The sequence below is a fragment of the Nanorana parkeri genome, unplaced genomic scaffold (assembly GCF_000935625.1).
Source record: "Nanorana parkeri isolate BGI_ZX_2015 unplaced genomic scaffold, ASM93562v1 scaffold225, whole genome shotgun sequence".
Lineage (NCBI taxonomy): Eukaryota > Metazoa > Chordata > Amphibia > Anura > Dicroglossidae > Nanorana > Nanorana parkeri.
Genome location: NW_017306493.1, coordinates 1,450,903 through 1,475,410, shown reverse-complemented (window position 1 = coordinate 1,475,410; position 24,508 = coordinate 1,450,903). Strand labels below are relative to the sequence as shown.

At 40.3% G+C, this 24,508-nt stretch overlaps 1 protein-coding gene across 1 annotated transcript in view; it reads right to left on the bottom strand.

Annotated features, from left to right (window-relative positions):
* The window catches only part of MYH7 (myosin heavy chain 7), a 34,136-nt gene extending 12,471 nt beyond the window's left edge, over window positions 1-21,665 (bottom strand). Inside the window, exons 1-17 of the mRNA XM_018556106.1 lie at window positions 21,607-21,665; window positions 19,940-20,147; window positions 19,694-19,837; window positions 19,278-19,434; window positions 18,475-18,502; window positions 18,276-18,384; window positions 14,133-14,225; window positions 12,385-12,448; window positions 10,918-11,016; window positions 10,718-10,821; window positions 7,849-7,987; window positions 4,975-5,093; window positions 4,729-4,878; window positions 3,622-3,792; window positions 2,947-3,256; window positions 2,158-2,228; window positions 607-694 (exon numbers count right to left, since the gene is read on the bottom strand). Coding sequence (XP_018411608.1) covers window positions 607-694; window positions 2,158-2,228; window positions 2,947-3,256; window positions 3,622-3,792; window positions 4,729-4,878; window positions 4,975-5,093; window positions 7,849-7,987; window positions 10,718-10,821; window positions 10,918-11,016; window positions 12,385-12,448; window positions 14,133-14,225; window positions 18,276-18,384; window positions 18,475-18,502; window positions 19,278-19,434; window positions 19,694-19,837; window positions 19,940-20,147; window positions 21,607-21,650 — 2,098 coding nt within the window. The 5' untranslated portion in view covers window positions 21,651-21,665. The remainder of the gene's footprint in view (window positions 1-606; window positions 695-2,157; window positions 2,229-2,946; window positions 3,257-3,621; window positions 3,793-4,728; window positions 4,879-4,974; window positions 5,094-7,848; window positions 7,988-10,717; window positions 10,822-10,917; window positions 11,017-12,384; window positions 12,449-14,132; window positions 14,226-18,275; window positions 18,385-18,474; window positions 18,503-19,277; window positions 19,435-19,693; window positions 19,838-19,939; window positions 20,148-21,606) is intronic.
* Between the last annotated feature and the right edge of the window lie 2,843 nt (window positions 21,666-24,508).

Sequence of the window (24,508 nt, the reverse complement as noted above, 5' to 3'; positions counted from 1 at the left end):
AGCGATGTCAGAATAGAAAAAAAAAATTCCCATTGGAATGCATTGCTACATTACTATTGGCTATTTCAATTTGCAATAGCCAATAGTAAACTAGCATTGTACCTGCCCTCTGCTGATGGACCTGATGGAGAACTGCAGCAGAGGGCGGGTACAATGCTAGTTACAATGCCAATAGTGGCTGAAGCTAGCCGAAGGATCGGCCGAAGCTACGGCTAGATCCTTTGGCAACTTTGTGAATAGACCCCATAGTCTGGAAACCATGGCATTAAGCAAAATCTACTCCAGTAATAACCAATGAGTTGTTCAAATACATTGTTCATGTATATATTTTTAAATGAAATAGACAATACATAGAAAAGCTTGTTATTTTAGAGTCCCATGTTACAGTTTTAAACTTGTCATAATGGTGGAGTTTAGGTGCAATAAAAAGTCTCATGTGATTTATTATGCATTTAAAGCAAATATTCATAAAGTAACGCACACAACCATACACACAGTGCTCTGCTTTCCCCTATATGTTATATTTGTACACATATCCACACAGAAAATAATAAAGAGGAAGCCTTAAGCGTCTTCTAGGATGTTTTTATATTTTCTCAATATTACCTGGAGACTTGGTTTCATTGGGGATGATGCAACGCACAAAATGAGGATGCGTAGCTCGAAGATTGGTCATTAGCTTGTTTAGATTTTCCTGGAGATGGGAGAGTTTTCAAAGGTATAGGTAGATTAAATAGAAGAGCAAGGACATTAGGTTAGAGGAAATGTATGGGCTCACCTTACCTCCTAATATGGTGTCTAGATCCTTAGAGCAGGTACCTCCAGTTTATTTTCACAGTTCCTTGGGATCACCAAAACCTCTAGCTCACCTCCTGCTCCTTCTTCCTGTCTCAATATTAGCCACCAAAGGTAATTGATAAACTTACCGACCAATAAGTAAGCACCAGGAAGGGAAGACGTAGGACACTCTATAAATAATCTGTGGAAATCTACAGGCTGCTCTAAGGGCTTTAACAGTAAGGTGAGCCCACTGTTTTCAAAGGAAAGACAATAAATCAGAACATTTGGAGGTAGAATTGAAAAGTGTCATTAATGTCGAAAATATTCAGATTTCTGCATGTGTTATAACCTGCCCCATAGACATGGCAACTTACGCTGCTAAATATATATAGATCTATATTTATAGATCTATATCTATAGATATAGATCTATATCTATATATCTATATCTATAGATATAGATATATAGATATAGATCTATAGATATATGATATATGATTTGAAATATATAGATCTATGTATATATATATATATATAATTTATTTCAACAAGCTTTGGCGTACCAAAATGGTACCCCAACATACTCCAAAATCTAAGCAAGCACCTGAATGTGGTGAGCAAGTGTTGACCAACCTGTGTAAATGAGATGATGCTAGCAGAGGAGTGCTTTGGGCACCAAAAGGTTGTTTGCCTATAGGCTACAATAATTGAAATCCAGCCCATGCCACTGCCTCATCTGAATTACTAGTGAACATCATCACATTGACTCTCCCCTCATAAGTCCCCACACTCTTGCCCATTTGCTTACCAAGTAGGGACATTCGAAGATTTTAGTTTTCGTCCGGTGTATGCCCATTACACTAGCTGTATTCTAAATGTATTTACTGACTTTGGAATAAATGCATAGGTTTTTTGCCCTGAAGAAATCATTATAATGTCCTACATTTGTATTCTGTCACACATTATGCAGTGCTATAAAAATACATTAATCATTCACACTTCACCCTGCTTATGACTACAGCGGCTTTCTGCTCAGATGTCAATTAAGCCTAGCTGTATGTTTTTAGGTACGTGGAAGAAAACCAATAAATCCCACTCTAACATTGGGGAACAAACAAACAAATGAACTCAGTACACATCACTGTAATGGAAGTGAACTAACCACCATTACCATGATTTTTTAGGAATTAAAGCGCATTGTTTTTTATTCAGGCAAACAAAAAATACAGATTGTCTGATCTGAGAGAAATGCTGCCTTTGCAGACCTTCTTAAAATTAATTTTCAGTTCTGACAATATGAATGCAGAGGTCCCTTGTATGATGAGTGTAGGAGATATATATAGAATAAAATAACCTGAAGATCCTAACTACCACTTACCCTGTGTAGAGCTGAAACTGTCTGAAATGAGGAGCCTTTCTTCTTACTGCCCTTACCCTTGGTAGCTTGATCTGCATGAGGGAAACATATTAAAAGCCCATTATCAAACAGTAGCTGAGTGTAAACAAGAAATATTCTGCGATATATTGTCATGTTGACTGCTATGTAGAGGTTTTACTATATATTTCACTATTGTATGTGTGCAGAACATAAATTAACAGTGCATGTTTGACACAAGGATTTAGTGCACATGGATATCCGGGTAGCATACAAGCCCTGGTAGCAAGAAGTTCCCTTTACTGCAGCGCAAGGAAAGCTATGCTGTCTTTTTTTATGGGGATAGTAAACACTATCCCCATGAAGTGTACATGGGCACTGATGAACACATATTGATGGAAATGCAGAGAACAAATACTATTGGCTTGTATTGTATACATACCATACATGCAGCTATAAAATGCAGTTAACAAATGGAATTAATATTTCCAGCAAATACTGTATCTTTAGAAGATGGAAATTGATGGCACAAAAGATCCAGCCCAGGAAAACATTTTCTCTGATTTGGCACCTATATCTGCTTATATAGCAAGGATTTCATAGGCAGCAATGCAAGATCACCAGGCCTAAACTAAACAGAGGGAGATAGAGACCATACGAAGGTCTGGTGATACATTGGCAGTTGATTAGATGCATGTGTCTGTGGACAGATTAAGGCTTTCTAATTAAAATAATGAATCAAGAAAATGTGTGAATGAAAAGGTTAGAAACCATAGATCCTCTCCTCTGTACCTGACTCTGCACTGGCATAATTGGCAAACAGGTGTGCCAAAAGCTTGAGAGCTGACTTCTGGTATAATCCCACCACAGTCTCATTTAGGGGGTCCTTGTTCTTTACCAGCCATCCATTGATGTTATAGTCCACAGTACCAGCATAGTGTACCAGGGCAAAGTGTGCCTCTGGCCTGCCCTTTAAATTGCGCGGCTTTTGGAAGTTGTTGGATTTGCCGAGATGATTGTCATACAGCTTGGCTTTAAAGGTTACATCAGTGGCTTTTGGAAACATGCACTCCTCTTCGAGGATGGACATGATTCCCATGGGCTGTGGAAAAAGAAGATGTTGTTAATATACATAGAAATAGAATTAAGACAGTGCACATATTAAATAATTGGTAAAAGTGGATTTAGCAGGCAGTAAAAACCATTGCATGGAAAGCATTTTAGTATTGAGCGAGCCACAGCACCAACAGATGTTGAACCCCATTAATTTGAAATGGGGTGATATAAAAAAAGACGCTCTGCTGAGCACCTGTCTGCTCTAAGCCTTTCATCTCGAAACTAAACATGAATACTAATCGCTGGGCAACGTTCAGTTAATGTGCCCCAAGAACACCAACAGACATTAAAACATTGTAAAGAGAATGCATCTAGTTTGAGTCATCTTAGATTGATCAATCACTTTCTTACCTTCTCTATGAGATCGATACAGGCCTGCAAATCCATGCCAAAGTCAATAAATTCCCATTCAATTCCCTCTTTCTTGTATTCCTCCTGCTCCAACACGAACATGTGGTGGTTGAAGAACTGCTGCAACTTCTCATTAGTAAAGTTGATGCACATCTGCTCAAAGCTGTTGAACTGGAGAAAGACATATGTAAAATAAGAGAAAAGGGGAAAAAAAACATACATCAAAACTCAGATATTTTGATCTCTGTGAGTAGCAAGCTGGGAACTCTAAAAAGGCCATACATTAGTCTGCAAAAAAATGAAAAGGATCATATGGGAGGGTTAGGAGTAGGGGGCAAGTTCTAAGTTAGTTTGGAGAGCCACTTAAAGACCAACTCTAGCCATTCTTTTTTTTTTTTTTTTTTTGACAAGAGTGTGAAAAGTTTTAAACTAGTGTCAATATTTTTTTTTGCTGTCTGTGCTCTCATTGGAAATATTTTTCCTCTTTTTCTGTTCTGTGACCACTGTCTCTGAGAAGGCAAGTGAGGACAAATCTCACAAAATCTGACAAACAATGACATGAATGAAAGTACCTTCTTAACAGATATTAACTCATGTTTACTGTCAGTGCCCTGTTAGATTTAGACTCACTTCCAGTCTGGATCACTACACAGTAAGTGTGTGTGTATGTGGGGGGACTTCTGACTGGAGATGCAAATGGAATTAAAAATTGTTAATCGCATGAATTTGTTTCCTTTATTTGTTGTGATAAAAAAGAGTTGAGGATTGGCTGGAATTAGTTTACTAAGAAAAAAGACAACTATCTCTTCAGTAATTCTTCTTACTTCTTATTGACATAGTAACAGAGTAACATAGTGACATAAACAGTTCTATTTTTATGAATTATTCATTCATTAATGCAGCCACCTCATCCAACCAGCCCACAGCATTTCCCAATATTAACATGTTTTTCTCTACTTTATTTGTAACTTTTAATTTTGCACTGCCTTCTCACTAGTCTCCGTCATTTCAGAAGGTTTGCAGTCCTTTCTTTTTCTTATTTGTTATTAATTTGTTTTTTAATCTCCCTTATTTAGCACATAGAACATCTGCTCCTTGGTAACGTACATCAAAGATCTCAAATCCAGCAATGTCCAGCACTCCAATGAAGTATTGTCTGGGCTGCTTGGTCTCCAGGGTGGTGTTAATTCTTACTACCATCCATAAGAACATTTTTTCATACACTGACTTGCCCAGTGCTCCTGTGGAATAATACACCTGAAAAAAATGGTAACAGTTTAATAAAATGCATGGTTTGTGCGTAAGTTTATTTTCTTTGTAATATCTAATATGAAGAAAAAAAGGATAACTCACCTGTTGGACATTTTGTCCTTTGGTGACATACTCATTGCCGACCTTGACTCTGGGGTGACACAATCCCTTCAGGAGGTCAGCAGAGTTTAGACCCATGAGGTAGGCAACTTTGTCAGCCTCTGGAAAAGACAGTAAAATTCACTCATATAGCTTCAGGTGTACAGAAGCTACATGAAAAATTCACTCATATAGCTTCAGGTGTACAGAAGCTAAACTCCCATTGTTGACTGTAGGTGGATGTGCGTGGTGCCTTATATTCAGTGAGGTGGCTAAATGAGGTGTTGGAATTCTAAATCTTCAAATTTGGATATTGCTCCAAATGGGACACATTTTTGCAGTGCCAATATGAGAAAGTGCATCTGCAAATACACAAATACCAAAGTGATAAAAATATTGCCACGTGGCACAGGAAATTAAGATATTCCTTATCACAAGTCATCACTCACAATGAAGATCTAACCAAGAGTGTCTCAGAATAATCTCTGTTACAAATTTGTTGTACTGTAATATACAGTGCATACATTGTGCAACTTTTGCACAAAGCCACAATATCAAACTAACTCATATAGAGAAGAGTGAGCTGTTTGATTTAATCTGGTTTACCTGAATTGCAGGTTTCTAAATTAAATGCAGAACATTGGACACTCATCTATGGTGGATGAGGAAATCTGCAGTTCACGTTGAATCCTGTTACATTTAGCTTGGCTTAAATACAGCAGCAGCAGCCTCCAATCAGCTTCTGTCTTCAGTCAAGCTTTGAAAATGAAAGAGAGAAGCTGATTGGTTGCCATGGATAAATGCTCCAGATTCTATCTGCTCCAGTTTTATTCAGGCAAACAAAAAATACAGATCGTCTGATCTGAGAGAAATGCTGCCTTTGCAGACCTTCTTAAAATGAATTTTCAGTTCTGACAATATGAATGCAGAGGTCCCTTGTATGATGGACCTTGTATGGTCCAGTGACAATTCTCTGTCACTGGACCACCCTGTTAACAGCCGGGTACACAAGACCACAGACACAGGATTCAGTAGGCATGGTCATATCTTTCACGGTAGACTGGGTCAATACTTAGGTGGCTCAAATAAAACTATGCAGAATGGGGCACACCGCTGGAGCTGGAGATACTGTCATGTGCCTTGTGCAGTGGTGACACCCCGGTCACCAGTACCCACTCCTCCTCACTGGCCTCATCCCCTGATTCCTTGAAACCACCAGTTTCCCCCAAGCGCCCAAAGCATATGCAACATCCCAGACTAAATGCTGCCATTCTTTGTTGCAGCTTGTATGCCTTGGACACAGGAGCCACACTGGACCAGAGCAGGATGCAGTGGGGGTGCTGTGAAAAAAGGCAACCTTTCAATGGACTGTCAGCAACAACAGTCTTTACTCTAATCACCCTGAGCTAAAAGTTAGTTAGGTTTAAAAAAAAAACAATCAATAGAAAAAAAAAGCTATGGTGTTGACAAAGCTAGCTATCAATCACTTGTTGTGGACAGATACAGTACAAGTCTTTTTGGGTGTACAGATCTGTGCTCACAGGCAGGGCACACAAGAAAATCTACCCCAGCACTGCAATTCAAAGAACTCCAGCATAGTTTGTTAAAGTAGATGATATAAGCTTTAGCATCATAATATCACTTGGAAATCCTGTTTTTATTGTAAAAAATATTTTAACCACTTGAAGCCTGGGGTGTTTACACCCCCTTCCTGTCCAGGCCATTTTTCAGTATTCAGCACTGCGGTACTTTGACTGACATTTATTCTGTCATGCAACGCTGTGCTGAAATTAATTTTATACCATTTTTTGGTGGTTTTTAATCACCACTGTGGTATTTATTTTTTATTATATAAAGAAAAAAGTACCGAAAATTTTGAAAGAAAAACTTTTCCCTACTATATGTTATAAAACATTTATTATTACCTAATTTTTTGGTAAAATATATCAAGCTTTAAAGTGGCGCATGCCCATGAAATCGCAAACAACTACCGTACCCAAAATTGGTCATAGGCGACACTTTAAAAGCTTTTACTGCTCATCAGTTTAGTGTTATCACTGATTAATGGCCCTAAAATTATTGCAACATGTGCGGCGCAATGGGCGCAATCATCATTTTTGCACGTAGGGGCACCCAACGCATGTTTGCAGGGGACCTTTAAAAAAAATTGTGTTTTTTTAATTTTCTATATGTGGCTGTAATTTTTTTGTAACAAATTTTTAAAAAAGTTTTTTTTTCCACTTAACTTCATTGCTATCACATAAGGGGATACGTAGCCCCCTATATGATAGCCAATATACAGTACCAGGTCCTCTTTATGGAGACATCAGAGGTCTTTAAGACCCCTAATGTCACCTAGGGACCCTCAGAGAAGCTGATGAAGCACAGATCTGCTTCACCAGCTTCTCTCCAGCTTCTGTAGCCAGGAATGACAGCTGAATGCGGAAGTGATGTAATATACATCACTTCCTGCATTCAGAGTACGGGAATCACTGTAGTGCATGTATACAGGGACAGTCTGTAAACAGGCTGCAGGACATCAGCAGAATTAAGAAGTAAGAATGTAAAAAAATCGAAAATCCATCCTTGCCCCCTGCCCTCATATTTTCCAAGATACACAGCATTTTGCTACCTACATTTTGTAATAAGCCCCCTTTCACATCATGCTGCACGTGATCTGCACCTGATGAACGAAGGTCACTACAAGGGCACACAGAAAATATTTTCTATGTGCCTCATTCACACCACAACACAGCATTGCAGTGTGTTGCAATAAAATGTCAAAAATCTTCACACCTCTACATATTTCCACAGATATACCCTAAGAACAGTAGAACATTACAATCATATTCTTTGTTCACAGTATCCATAGCAAACCTTCAGTGCCATCTGGCTCTGCCTGCTCTTCTCGCTGCTTCTGTTTGAACTTCATGTTCCCAAAGTGCATTACAGCTCCCGTGAGCTTGTAAATTGAGTTCTTCTCATCCTGAGTGAATCCCAGCACATCAAAGGCACTCTAAGGAAGATAGATCAGGGAACAGATCCATGAAATGTCATTTTATACAGATGGTAATATGAGCATGGGTACTGTGTGGGTGACTTAATAAATATATCAGATTTAAAAGTTTTCATAACATTATTGTAAATAGCTGTAGGTGAAACTTCTGCTGTACAACTTTCTATGTACATGTTTGCTAAGATTATTAAAAGAAACGTTTGGCTTTCTAATACAGTGGTTCCCAATCTGGGGTGCACATACCCCCAGAGATATGCGCCAAGACGTTTAGGGGGTACACCAAAAAAAATACAGTAATGGCACCACCCAGCAATCCAGCATAATTGTTACCAGGATGCAGGCGACCGGGCAACACAGCATCATGCATTTCCATGATGCAGGTGACCTGGATGCATGGCGTCATTGGTTGTTAAGTTGCTGCTGGTCCACTTCATGGAATCACATGACACTAATACAGGGCAGGCAGCAGCAATGGTACTTTTTTAGGAGCGCCTCTCCACTTGCTGTCTGTGGCAATGCCTGCTCACTTTTTCCACCATCCCTGCCATCCACACCATTATCTATGCAGACTATGCTGTCTACTCTCTGAAGAGAACAGAGCACTGTGCTCCTGTTAGGAATGCAGCACAAAGCTAACTGGTGTAGACATGGCCAGTGGAGTTAGAGTAGTCTCTCTCATATGCCCGCTCTCTTTCTCCTAGCTGGCCTTCCTGTTAGTAAGTGAGTGAGTATAGCAGACTCATCAACCCCTGGTAAGTGTAGAAGTTAAACAATGCTAGCAGAGTGATGAGATCAGCTCTGCTCTGCTCCTGCACTTTTATTCCTTTCTATCCCTTTAAAGTATTGAGTAGCTGCAATGTCAGGAGAGTGCAGGGGAGGAATGAGTAAAAAGGAACACAGGCTGCAGGTCACACACACTAAAAGGAACGTGGCTCAGCAATACTGCCGCACTTCAGCACTGACCAGTGTCCGTCAACCCATTAAATAGTAGAACAGTAATACAGTTTAGTCTGGAATGCTATTAGCCCTGCCCTCTACTACACCTTTATTGCATGGGAAAGGGTACAATTGATGGAAATGGTCAAGGGGTATGTAAGTGAAAAAAGGTCTGGAACCACTGTTCTAATCCATAGTAATTTGGTGACAGGACCTAAGTGAAGAGACCATGAATGACTGCATCCTTTATTCATATAGTGTCTCAGTACTGTAAAAATCAGTGGTGCTTTACGACAGGAAAGAGGGACCACAGCTTTTATGACTGCACTCCATGCTCCTCTTATTTCTCTATTGGATGCTGAATGGGAAGGGTCCCCTTACTGGCTTACCGGGAGACAAAGAATGTGCAAGAGATTGGACCACAGTGTGACCAGAGAGCCTGTGGTCCCTATTTACTGTAATAAAGCACCCCTGATTTTAATGGTACCAAGGCACTATGTGGATTAAGGAAGAATGCATACAGACATTGAAAAGGGGCATGCAATGAGGATCACTGTGGATTAAGCCACAGGTTTGCTTCACAGCTAAAAACCATAAATGCCTTGTGTATATAGGGGTTGATTTACTAAAGGCAAAAAGGCTGTTTGCCCTTTTAAAGGGCATTTTCACTTTGCAAGTCAACTTTCCCCTTAGCTTAGTGAATGTGGTGAAAATTCACTGTGGAAAGAATACCTAATCATGTGCAAGGAAAAAAAAAACAGAATTTTTGCTTGCAAATAATTGGATGATGGAAGTCACCAGAACTTCACTCCATTCACTAAGCTAAGGAAAACTTCCCTTGCAAAGTGAAAATTCCTTTGCAAAGTGAACAGCCTATTTTCCATCAGTAAATCAACCCAATAAAAGCAACCCAAGCAATTTTTTTTAGAAGAAATGTCAGTTGTAAATTCTGACCTTTTTATTTTTATTTAACACCCATTTTTGCCTAAAACAAAAAAGTTTTTGTTTCTGGTGGTGCTCTAATCTCTCTGGTTCTGTAAAGGCCCTGGAACAAATAGTGTTCCAGTAATACTGAGGCAACAGAAGACCTACAATGTAATAATGGATGAGTGGCGTAGCTTACTAAAATGATCGGAGAGGTTTTTTTTTTCTGGTCACCACTGCTTTACATTGGTGATTATGGAATGGCAATGGCAGGTCTTATCAAGTCCAGTCCAGTATGAATAATACAGCCAGCCAATTGACTTTACATAGACTAATGTTACATGCTGTAAATATAATTCCCTGCAAATGTTTGCTATATTAAGAAATGTTATTATTGATTTATATAGTGCCAAAATCTATTTCAGTGCTAAAAAGGGAATACATTCAATGGAGGAAGTAGTACACATAATACCATACTTCCAATTTTTCTATGACAAATATATACATTTGCATAGCAAAATGCAGTTAAGGTGAGGGAGCCTTGCCCATACAAGGGCACATTTCAGAAATATGGTGTTGTTACATAAATTAAAGACCTTATTTGAAAAATAGTTATAGACAAATATGCTTTAGGTGGTGATTACTGGAATATGTATGCAAATTAAAACTCTTAAATGGCACAAATGATCATATTAAAATAGTTTGAAGGCACTTATTTGGATCAAATTGTGTTGTAAAACCATGTGTGGAGTTACTACATTAATAAGAAATAACTACATAGCTATAGCATGCCATAGACAATGCAAATTGTTAGGCCCTGGTGACTTCTATTTTATAAGTCAGACATATTATTAAGTTTATAGCACTTACATCAGTGGCTAAAAGTTCTTCTGCATCATCAATTGAAGCCACAGTGGTCTCCCCCTGAGAGATGTATGCGTAGTCATATGGATTATTGGTAACCAGCAACATGTCTGTAAAACAGAATGGAAATTTGAAAAATTAACAGATACAAGATAAATGGCATGATTTTGATCTCAGCGTGGCCTTGGGTTATCAGTGACACCTACCCAAAAGCTCTGGCTTCTTATTGGACAAGATCTGGTAGAAAATGTGATAATCCCGCTCTGATTTTAGCTGAAAGATCACACGAGACTTCTCCAGGAGATCTAAAGAGAATAGTGAGATCTTTAAAACAGAAAAGTGAGTAAAGTGGCTCTATATGACTCTTTATGGCTCTATAAAGTTATAGAGCCATAAGGATCTTCACTCAATCTGGTCAATGGCAGTCACAGCAGGAAATGTCCATATGGCTTCGGGCTACACTTCAATAACTACTGGATTTCTTAGCCAATTGCTATTGTTCCACAAAGAGAAGACCAGTTCCAGGTTTGTCTGCCAAGGGCATAAGTATACTGTGCTAGTATGATTGTGCATGTGTATGTCTCAATCTTTCTACAGCTCTATCATGAGGCAGTGAGATCTCATGACCACTGTCTTGATTATGCTTAAAGGAGAACTATGAAGTGAGTGCTTTTCACTCACCTCATAGTTCTAGCCGACCTGTTACAATGAGACTGTCACAGGTCGGCGCAGTAGATCGGGAGGTGAGCGAACACATACCGGGTTCGCTCGCCTCTCGATCGTGTCCCGGCTCTCTGCCGTGACAGGGGAGGGGCTGGATTCCCCTCTCCCCGCTCCGATCTGCCAGCGCTGACTGGCGGAACGGACGAGGGAGGGGGCGGGTACAGCTGGCTCTGCTTCTAGATAGGCAGAGCCAGCTGTCACTCACGCAGCTGGGCGGATCCTGTCATCTACGTCGGGATCCGCTCCGGCTGCGGCGTCTCAGTATACCGCGAGCTGTAGCTCGCGGTATACTGAGCTTAGGGTAACGGGAGGACGCTAGTTTGTGTCCTCTCGTTACCCTAAGGAGAACGATGGGGAAAAACACTGACCCCCATAGTTCTCCTTTAAGGCATAAATCACTTGCCATTAGAAAATAAGGGAACTCTGTAAACAGGTGCCAAGCTAAATAACATTACTTGAGGCGGACCAACTAATATAATAAGTTGAATGGCATTATGGTCAAGAAGAGATAATACATTCTATGCATGCAACCTCTAAGAAAAGAAGAGTAAGATGGTTATGCTGGCTATGCAAGTAGGGATAACTGATCATCTGAAAATTCAATCATTACAAATGATCAACACAACAAAGAAAAGATTGAGTTGGTTGAATTTGATTGTTACCACCTATTAAGCATAATCAAGGTCTGATTTGGCCTACTTTTCCAAGTCTCCACATTAGTAAGCATCCCAACTCAGTCAAATCATTCAAAATTGGTTTCTAGAGTTATTGAGCAAAATCTTTTTATGAAATATACTATTATTTCCCAAAGCAATCTTTGTATAGAATTATTGTATTGTTATATGTATGCCCAGCATTAGAAAGAGAAAAGTAGAATGCCATAACACACTACGGAAGGATTATTATTATAGAATCAGAACAGAGAAATAAAGGATTATAGTCATTCTCACAGGTCTCTATATCAGCAGATGCCAACTTCCCAGTGGCTCCAAAATGGATTCTAATGAATTTACCCTGTTGCAGAAAAGGATAGAAAAGAGACAGGAAAAGGGAAAGGAGAGAGAAAAGAATGACGGTAAATGGAAATGTCAAATATTCCCAATTGCCAAAAGCCAGGGAAGATACAAAACTGAGGCCTAAAATACATATCACAGACCATTTTTTAAATAGAATTAATATACAAAATGCCTACCGTATTCTAGTAAAAAAAAAAATGATCTTCTAAACTACAGATACATCACTCTTAATATAGAAAAACATAAGCTTCCCTGATCACACTGTGGGGGTTATTCATAGTGAATATCAGATACTGCTCTTTGCTACCCACCGCAAAATGACTTTGCAGCGCAGTCTGCATTATAAGTGCCATTCATAAAATGATCGAGCCTGCAGTTTGGTGTGTCATGGAGTTCTCACTCTACTTACTTTGTGATTGGAGAAGGGCCAGTTGTGTAACTTTAAGCACATTTGTAAAACGGGATGCTGATCTTTATAAATGTGTAATTTGTGTTTTTTTTAAAGCTGTGTTATAACTGTGGTAAGAGCATACCTTTGCTGAACACTTGGGGCTGGTGTCTTTTGCTTTGGCTGAAGTGCCAGTATAATTTTTACTTTTATATTGCACAGCTCAATAAACGATCCCAGCCAATGAAGATGGCCAAAGATGCTGAACCCAGAAGAAGATCAGATGGAGATATTTGCGACAGGGAGTAACAATAGATATTGCTGGAGTTGCAACACTGGAATGGTCCCTTTGGCAAGTATATCTGCTATAATGACAAAAAACCTGAGCACCGGCAGCAGATTTTATTTTAAAATTGATGAGACGTAGGGTCTTGAAAGCCCAGAGATGAAATAGCCGTGACACAGTGCATTACTAAGTATCCACCATAAGCAACAGGCAAAAAAAGCTTTCCGCAATGTACATGTACATTTCAAACTATATACAAGGTTTTAATTAATTAACACTCGGCTAGGCTATTTACACACACACATATTTGTTTGCTAAAGAAAAGCTGTTTCTGTTGGAGCATTTTAGAGAGACAGTAAAGACTATTATTTTTCTAACACGGCTGGTAGGGATGCACCAATATCAAAACTAGTATCGGTGCCCAAATGCTCCCAATACTTGTCCTGATACCAGATCTTCCGGTATGAGGAAGCCACCTGGCTTCCTAATTGGCTACTTGGTGACGAGGAAGCATGTCGCCACAGTCCCTGCCTCAGCCCACTGCTTACCACACCTCCGCCACTGCGTCTGCACACAGCCTCGCGCCACCTCCACATGGGACCCGGAAGAAGGGGGAAGGATCGGCTCGCTGCATCGCGCATGCGCAGCATTTGGCTGGGAGCTGCGGCAGAGACAGTGACCTGATTGAGCGGGAAGCTGGCCAATCAGCATCGAGGCGTCCAAACAGCATGGAGCTAGCTTCCCGGGCAATCAAGAAGCCGGGCGGCGGGTAACGAAATGCCGCCCGGCTTCCTGATCGCCAGGGAAGCCGGTTCCATGCTAGCAGAAGTACCAATATCGGCACTCGGGATCGGCAAGTACCGAAATATAAATATCCGTACTCGTACTCAATTACAGAAAAATAAGCATCGGGGTTTCTATTCAAATCTTATGACCATTGATTACATCTGTGCTCTAAAGGCTGAATGTCCGTGATGGCAAGTGAAGAAATTGAGGCCAATAACTTACAAATCTTGAAGAGTTGTCATTTCTCAGAGTCTTGGCATTACCAAATGCCTCCAGAGCAGGGTTAGCCTGGATAATTTGATCCTCCAGAGTCCCCTGTGAGTTAGTTGGAAGAAAAGACAGATTGGTTATGCAATGGCTTCTTTGAAAATAAACAGGAAACATTGACAATTACAAGAAAACAGTAATCACAGCACATTACAAATGCTTTACTATGTACCTAAGAATGGCTAAGACTATTTATTGGTAAAAATCGTTCCAAGAATGTAGGGTATGTACAAACCTGTCTACATCACTAAGGTTGCTGCACCCAATGTATTTCTTACAATGCAGGTATGTGTTTTAGAAAAGGCAATAATCAGTAGCAGATCACAGAGATTTCCAAATGTATTGGAATCTGAAGTGCTTGCTATTGTTTAGGCAATTACCCCTATATTAGACCACAAATAGGTTAATGTAACTACATATTTCAGATTAGGTTTGTAGAAGCATATCCCTGCCCCCAATGAGAGATTGCAGTCTCACAAAAAAAGCTGCAATATTATAGGCAGGGCCAGTGCTAGACTATTTTGCGCCCTAGGCAAGACCAGCTACTTGCACTCCCCCCTTCTCCCATTACGGATTGCCTGAAGTTTGCAGGAGACGGCTTTTTCTCCAGCGATCATCATCAAATCCTATGAGGAAGCCGCTGGTCGAGGCTGCGGCCAGGGCCAGACTAAGAGCATCAAGGGCCTGGTGATGAGCACCCCCTTAGCACTCAGCACTGTTGGCCAGTCAGGCGGGAAGCAACTGAGGCGGCTCTCTAATTAGGTGGCCGCTCGCTTGTTGTCACCCACTGACTACAATGTACCCCTTGCTGCTATCACCCGCTGAACTCAACAGCTGCTCATTTACCTATGCTGCAACATTCCCACCATCACACACCCCAAACACCCCTTTCCCCAAATCATATTCCACTAACCCCCATCACACACCCCAATATGTGGAATAAAATAGTGGCAGTTGCAAATTTTTATGTTGCACAATATAAGAGCAACTCTTTAACCAGTTGACATCCGGGGTGTTAAACCCCCTTCCCATCCAGGCCATTTTTCAGTATTCAGCGCTGCGGTACTTTGACTGACATTTATTCAGTCATGCAGCGCTGTACTGAAATGAATTTTATACCCTTTTTTGGGGACAGATAGAGCTTTCTTTTGGTGGTATTTATTCACCACTGGGGTTTTTATTTTTTACTATATTAAGGAAAAATTATCGAAATTAAAAAAAAAAACAGTTTCCCCTATATTAAATGATAAAACATTTATTATTACCCAATTTTTTGGTAAAATATAAAAGACGGGGTCACGTCGGGTAAAAAGACACCAAACATGTCAAGCCTTAAAATTGCGTGCGCGCGCAAAACCTCAAAAAATGATAATACCCAAAATTGGCCATAGGCGACGCTTTAAAAGCTGTTACCGCTCATCAGTTTAGTGTTATCAGTGATTGATGGCCCTAAAATGATTGCTCTCACTGTGACGTTCGCGGCGATATGTAACATGTGTAGCGCAATTGTCGTTTTTGCGCGCTGGGGCACCGGGTGCATATTTACGTTTATAGGTGCGTTAACGTGGGGGTGGGGGAGTTAAATTTTTTTATATGTGACTTTTATTTTATTTTACTTTTTTATATGTTACTTTTATTTTTTTTACTTTATATATATATTTTTTGCACTTATTGTTATTGCTATTATATAGGGGGATAACAATCCCCCTATATAATAGCAAAGGCACACTGACAGGTCCTCTTTATGGAGACATTAGGGGTCTCTAGGACCCCTAATGTCACCTGTGGACCCCAAAAGAAGCTGATGAAGCAGAGATCTGCTTCATTAGCTTCTTTTCTCTGGCTATAGCAGCCAGATGACTGACAGGTGAATGCGGAAGTGATGTAATACACATCACTTCTGCATTCACAGCCCGGAGGGAGATCAGCAAGGAGCTGATCTCCCGTCCTCTTCCTCCTGACGCAGCGGATCCCGGGATTAAAGGTGAGGGGTCAGGGGGGGGGGCAAAAAACCGGCGGCGGCCGGTTATCATTTGGTAAAAAATGCACTTAAGTTAATTTTAGTGCCCCAAAACACAATATAATACCTATTTTTTTTGGTAACATATAAAAGATGAGGTTGCGATGAGTAAATAGGTACTCAACATGCCTAGGTTAAAAATTGCATGTATCCGTGAAATGGCGACAAAATTCAGTACCCCAAATTGTCCATAGATGATGCTTTAAAAGCCCCAACATGGTTTTTAAAGTTTCAAGATACGCATAAATATTGACCCTAGAATTATTTCTCTCACTCTGGTGCTCGCGGCGATACCCAACATTTGTAGCGTGATTGTCGTTTTCGTAGGTAGACACTAGAGCTGCAACAATTATTTGATTAAGTCGATTAAAATCGACGATGGAAAACGTTGTCAATAGCTGCTAATGTGCCACAGTGTGCCGGTGTATAATACATTGGTATTCTGTGTTCTGCAGTGTGCCGCTGCATTATACATTGGTATTCTGCATTGCATTGTATTGTATTGTGCATGGTGTTCTGCATTGTATTGTATTGTGCATGGTATTCCGCATTGTATAATACAGCGGCGCACTGCAGAACACCAGCACATACACATATACAGAATAACGCCATCTATAGAGGAATACATCAGATCCCAGCAATAATACATGTTAACGCCAGCTACAGAGGACTACAAATCCCAGCAATAGTACATTATAGTATAATGTACTATTGCTACATTCCTCTATAGCTGCTGGTATTCTGCACTGCGCCGCTGTAGAATGTACTATATTGCACACCACACCACTTTTTTTTTTACTTCCACCGTGCCAAGCTTGCTCCCGTGATGGACTACAATCTCAATACAAACTAGTAGTCCATCACTGGAGCCTTTTTTTAAAAATCCAATTAACCGATTAATCGAACTTAATAATCGGCTAACCAATCTATTATGAAAATAATCGTTAGCTGCAGCCCTAGTAGACACACCTGATGCATGTTTACGTAAATGTGTGCATGCTCGCACGGGACTTTCAAATTTGTAAAAATTATTTTTGCATTTATTTTATTTGATATTATTATTTAAAACTGTTTTCTTTTTTTCACTTTACTTTAATTGCTATCACATAGGGGTCTTGGAATCCACCCATGTGATAGCATATTAGCAGTGACAGGTACTCTTTAAGGTGACACTATTGTCACCTTTCCACTCTAAATAAGCTATTGGAGTGCGATCTGCAGATCGCACTCCAATAGCTTTTTGCTCAGCTTCAGCAGCCGAGCAATGACAGCTACGGGACCGGAAATGATGCAACCAGCATTGCTCCCCGACCCATAGAGCAGGGAGTAGAAAGGCGAATGGATGTTCGCCGATCTCCTTGCCCAGCTTCCCGCCAACACCTGAGGAGGGACAGCGAAGCCTGGGAAACAAGGCAGGGGGGGCAGGTGGGGGCACTGTATCGGCCCCTGGAAGCGATGTGGCGGCAGCTGAGCCACCGGAATCACTTCCATTGTAAATCTGGCAGTTGGCTTTACAAATGTAAACAGTCTGTTTAAACGGGCCTGCTGCCACCGCTGTGTGGCATAAGTCTGTGGCAGCGAAAGGTTATGGCCCTAGGCCCTGATTATAAGGCAGCAAGACCATCATCATAGTCATATAGGTGAATGCAGACATTTTCTTAGTTTTGATAGATCCCCCCCCCTAGTGTCTTTTGAGCTCCTAAGCATGGGGTGTCAGCCATGTCTACTTAATTTCTGATAAATTACAAAGAACACGGATCTCCTCCTCCCTACTCATTTTCATAACCTCTCCTCCTAGGTGATTTTGTGCACTTTGTTGGTTATATGTTTAGATGAAGCACTGAACTCTTGAGGAATGCTGAATTAAGTTTTACTTGCTTAGAAGAACGTTGCATGCATATATAGAGGATTACAGCATCAAACAGGAAAAATATAGATCATAGATAAACATGCATAAGCATAGAGACTGAAATTGCACTACAGTGCCATCTAGTGTTTAAAAACATAGTTACAGTATATTATCATAAGCTGTTGTATTTCCAACACACTTAACAAAAAATAACATGGCATTGACTTACCTTGCCTGTGGGACCAGAATCCTTTTTGCGGTCACCGATAGCAGCGATGACAGCAAAATACTGGATGACACGTTTTGTATTTACAGTCTTTCCAGCACCAGATTCTCCACTAACCTCAGGAAGAAAAGAACAAGGAATTAGTTTTACATAAACATAATAGCCGTAAACTGAGTAAAGAAAACTTTCTTAGAGTACGTACGTGATGAGGATAGACTGATTATCCCTGTCTGTAAGAGAAAATAATTCTGTTATTGGTGGAAGAAGACCAACCCACAAGTCAAGGCTTTGTTAGCTTGCAGCAATTACTGCAATTACGTTTGCACGATATTCTAATTATTCGAGTTTCACCTGTATATGTTGATAGAATGCAATATGCAACATGTTTATGTGGATGAATCAGTGTCATGTCTACTTTGGTATCACAAGGCACTGGTTCTTACTAGACCAAATGCATTCCAACAAAGAATATATTAGCCAATATTACAATCTCTAAAACAGAACCTCAGCAAAGGGTGTGTTTTATAATGCTAAAGAAAAGTGGGACATGTATAATTTGCAGAATATCCTTCTGTCACATTATCATTTGGTGTAAATATTAGCAATGTCTCCATCTAAAGCTAATACTTAGACATTCATATAAGAAGAACATGGTAGGCATTAGGTTAAATCTTTGGTCCTAAGTCATAGGTTAGAATTCGTAAGTATTGTTACCAAAGATGATATTTGTAAAGGTATGGAGATGCAACTAGTTTATTTTTTTGCCCATTTTTTGTTTCTTTTTGGTTTTATAGTTAAAGATCAATATATGGCTTGACATCGAGGCTGAATATGAAAATGGAAGGATGAAAAAAGGGTATCCATTCATTTCTTGTGTTTCTTTTCTAAAATCCAGCTTTAATGTTCCCTTATGGTCACAAGGAACCCAATACAACATAGAGATCAACAAAACTCTTCTACAGCCAACCTACTAATCACTGGTCACACTGCTATATGGTACCTGACCTGTCAGCATGTACTGATAGGCGTTGTCAGAGATAGAGAAGATGTGAGGTGGAGCTTCACTCCTCTTCTTGCCACGATAAGCAGCCACAACCTCTGCATTATACACAGGGAGCCACTTGTAGGGGTTCACCGTCACACAGAACAGTCCTGAGTATGTCTAGAAAGATCAAGAATAATACATGTACATATTTTCTTGGTCAAAGCCCAAGTGCATCATAGTTTTCTAAGTAGTAGATCCTACTGTGAGCCCCACATAATACACTATAATTATAAGAGGTTTTATATATACTTTATTTGCCAGATAAGCAATGTCTAGATCTGCAGAGGGATCACAGATGCCTGGAAACAGCTATAAAGAGAAATATAAAGCTAAATACTAATTATAATGCAGGAAGACTCAAACAGTTGCTACTCACGTAGATCATCCAGGCTGCATAACGCTCTTTGAGGTTGTACAGCACAGCTGGTTCATTCAGAAAGGTCAGCATGGCCATATCTTCAATTTTATCAAACTTGGGTGGATTCTGCTGCATCAATAGACTGTCTTTCACATTGACTTTCTGGAATAAAGATATATGTGAGTAATGGCAAACAAATATGTTTCCGACAGCAAAAAAAAAAGTTCAGTGCATCCAAGTAAAACTCAAAATTGTTCCACTCACTTTGCCATGTTCTGTCTCTGCTGTAACATTGTCCCCTTCACGACTGGTGACTTTGGCTTTCACATATTCCTCTGTATCATCAGGGACAAATATATCCTTCTTCATATCAAACGGGCGGGTCTGGGCCTCCAGGCGCTCTTTGTCAGACTTTCTCAGATATGAAGCAGCTGGTCCAAACTCTGCCATTACAGCGTCACCCATGGTTTTGCTACAAGAGAAGGAAAATATAGAAATCTTTATTTTGTATCATACAAAAAAAATAATTAATTATTTATTAACCTTTTGTACCCTTTCTCAACCAGGGTGATGTGCCACTCTAGGGTGCCTTCTGGCTTCCTTAGGGGTGCCCCAAATTTTCACACAGTATCTTGCCTTTCCATGGTACAGGCAGAGTGACTGCCAGCACCATTTAAACAAATGTTCTAATTTCCCTGCAGTCCAAGCTGCCAAACAAAAGCCAAGCAAAGGTGACAGGGGTTGTTAGAAACTATAACACTACCAGAGGTGCTTGCGTAGTTGCAGCTTCAGTTCATGAGAATAAAAGGAAGGAATCAGGAATCAGACACTCCCAGGAGTGTTAAATGCAGAAAAGTCCGACAGGAGCTGTAATGGGGTGAAGCTAAGGGACTGCTGGAGAGGTGAGTTTAAAGAAGAACTCCAGGAAAACGAAAGATGAAGCCTTGCAGTGGGGCTACCCGCAAGGATTGGGTGAGTGTATTCTTTATTTTCATCTCCAGACCAAGATGACCACTAAAAGGGTACATTTTAACATTTCCTGCAGTTTTCCTTTAAAATCTCTCCTGTTGCAGGGAACCTCTATTTACATTCCTGCATGTGCATGACAGGTTCACTTTAAGGTAAACTTTACCATATGAAACCAAAATATGTGTCGACAGAAAGTACACTAATACAGGCTTTTCGTCACATAATAAAGACGGTTCTGTCTAAAATAAAACATCACGGCTATCATGCAACAATAATATAATGAAATCAATTTGACATATTTCTACTTTAACATCAGGTTTGCCAAAACAGATTTGATTGATACAGTCGTCACTGGCCAATTAAATCACACAATTCCGAGAATCATTATGCTGAAAATAATTTGTTTAAATACCTTTTATATATTGTGCCATGATTTGTTAAAGATACATTTTATATTATAGGACCAATTTATGAAAACTGAAAGGATTCAAGTTGAAATGAAAGAATACAGGGACATAGATAAATTCTAGTGTGGTGGAATGGTCGCTCGACTTTCTAATAGTTAATGGAGTTAAATCAATGATTGATTTCAATTAATGACAAAAAAAGTTGAAGGAGCGGGATGGAAACTTTTTCTTGAATGAACAAAATTCCAACAGTGAATATGGTTTTCATTCGACAAACTCTATTCATTCCAAAATCCAACGTTAAAATCAAATAGAATTTGGAACGACATTTCTCAAGTCTCCGGTGGCATTATTGAATTTCCTGATGAGATTCTTCGAACGAACGTTCATAGAAAAATCTACTGGTGTATGGCCAGCTTTACCTGTGACATATAATAAGTGTGAAACAGAGCAAGCCCTTTCAGTACTCACCTGGGAACAGCAAGACAGCAGAAACAGATAATGAAGAAAGCACTGTTTACATGTCTGCACATGCATGGGTTTATATATATTCACCTGTTCCTTTTCCTGTTCCCCCCCCATCCAGATTTGGGCTCCATTGTCTGCCAGCCACACCCCTCCACACATCAAGAGAACAATTGAGGGTCTCACGTCATTGTGTAGGAATTGTGGTGGGGAGATGTGGGGGACATGTGAGACAGAGCAAGTGTGACATGCCAGTAAGTATATTTCTGATCTCTAGGGCCAGGGAGAATTGATGAACCCATACACTGCCGAATTCCTGAGATGCATCAATGAAATCCTCTTTGCTATAATATAACCTGCACAGCAACTGCCAGTCTGTCTCTCAAACTTATACAATTCTCAATTCTAGCCTGCTAAAAATACACATGGGCTTGTTCAACAAAGCTGTGCAAAATGAAATAGTGATGTGAAATAAGGAATAGTGGACAGCAAATGTATTTATTTTGAATGAAAAGATAAGTAAAAAATAAATTCTGATTGGTTAGTATTAGTTGCTGCAATTATTTCATAGCAGCTTAATGATCTTTTCCAGTCTATAACAGAGTTGATTGATATGCTAAGCAGTATCTTAGATCTGCTCTTTTACTATCATTAGTATTATTATTATTGGAAAAAATATAGTTTTAAGGAATTTATAGAGGTGACTATGGACATCAGTTAATGGATAGATGGGTTGGCATGGTTTGACCATCCTCTGCTCATTTGACCCATTTTCCTTCTTCTCTTTCTTCTTTTAACAGAAATGATGAAGAGGATAGAGGACAATGGAGCTCGAGCAAAGTTGTCTAATTGCTTTCTTCCTCATGATCAGGGATGACTATTGGTATCCATAAACACAAGATCATCGTCTAAACCAGGGTTTCTCAACCCTTTTTCAGTCATGGCACCCTTTTTCAAAGTATGCAAAATCTTAAGGCATCCCAGTCTAAAATTTAAAAAAGTAAATGTAAAAAGCCTTATCCTATAGACTACAGTATCTTATACTAGATAGAGGACTGGTATGGATTTTAAGGAAGAATTAGCGCTAAAAAAATTATATAGAGTCCCTCCTTTCACATAAGAAGCCCAATTGTCTCATCAGAAGCCCCCTTCACATCAGGAGACCCCTTAAAATCATCACCTCAGTGTGGCTGCAGCAGCAAGAGGGCGAGAGACGGAGCAGATCTGGGCACAGGCCTTTTATCCTCTTCTAAATGCTGCGGGAGGTTTTTGATGGAGCTCACCCTGGATTAGCATCATGCATTTCCATGGTGCTGGTAGCCAGCTCGCCTGCACCAATGAAAATTTGAGGGCACCCCATGGTCCCTTGGTGTGATGAAAAGTAGCCACAGCTTGAAGCTCGCTCCTGGGATGGACTACAATCTCAATACAAATTAGTAAATGAAACGTGAGATTGTAGTCCATCACAGGAGTGAGCTTGGAGCGGTGGCTACTTTACGACACACACAGGGACCATGGGGATCAAAAGTAGCCACCCACTAGAAGGAAGGACAGTGTCACATGAACTCTCATCTCAACTAATTCACCTTCCTACTTATTGGCTTACCTCTACACAGGCTCTCTCCCCTTCAGTCTATCTTGAATGCTGCTGCTAGACCCATCCACCTAACCAACCACTCAGTGTCTGCCAATCCCTCCATTGGCTTCCAATCACCCAAAGGATAAAACTCAAAATATTAACAACCACTTACAAAGCCATCCACAACTCTGCCCCTGGCTATATCTTCAAGCTCGTCTCACCCTAACCGTCCCCTCCATTCCTCCCAAGACCTTCGGATCGCTTGCTCCCTTGTCAAGTTCTCCCATACTCGCCTCCAGGGGTTCTGTAGAGTCTCTCCCATCCTTTGGAAACCCTTACCCTAACCTGTCCGTCTATCTGCTACTCTGTCTGCCTTTGGACAATCCCTAAAGACTCTCTTCAGGGAAGTCCAGCCTCAACCTAACCACTGAACTATCACTTTCTCAAACAATTCATCCCCTCACAGCTACCACCTCTTGTATTATGTCCTCCTTATATTGTAAAGCGCTGTGCAAACTGCAGGCGCTATATAAATCCTGAATGATAATAATATAATAACAACAACTCAGAGATGATTGGAGGATCTACATCTGAGTGATACACAAATAAGCTACAATTTTGTTTATAGTTAGGGTACTTGAATGCATTTTTAAGATTTAACTCCTGAGTTTAGTGTCACATTAAAGCAGTGGTCTCAAAGTACCGGCCCGCGAGCCGGTACTATGTGGCCCGCAGCCCGCTCACAAGTCTGGTACACGGTCACGGACCGCATACCAGACTTGCGGGAGCAGCTACACGGTCTGCATCTCTGTCAGATGTAGACCGTATAGCTGCTTCTGTGCCGCAACTCGGATCCTTTCAGCCGGCGTCTTCGCTAAATTTTCATGTGTATGGGGGGTGTATTATTTTATGTGCAGGGATAGATTTATTTATTTTTTTTATGTGAAGGTGGGAGGTAGAAAGAGTATAAGTGTATTAGGCTCCATTCATACCTGTATCTTTAGGTGCAATTATGGATTCCTGCATCAGGAACATGCGTTTCCTGCATCAGAAATCCCTAATCTGGCGTTTAAAAGCGGCAGCTGTCACCTATTCAAGTTAATGATCAGGTGACAGAAGTTGCATATAAACTCCTGCACACCGCATGTAATGATATGTGATATTATTACATTCGGTTAGGAATCAATCACTCTCCCTGGACGCAATGATTGTGTATCCAGGGAGAGTGTTTTCTAACCGCATGTAATAATATCACATATCATTACATGCGGTGTGCATGCATTTACATGCAACTGCTGTCACCTGATCATTAACTTGAATGGGTGACAGCGGCCGCATGTAAACATCAGATTAGGGATTCCTGCTGCATGCAGGAAAACGCAAGTTTCTGACGCAGGAATCCCTAATTGCACC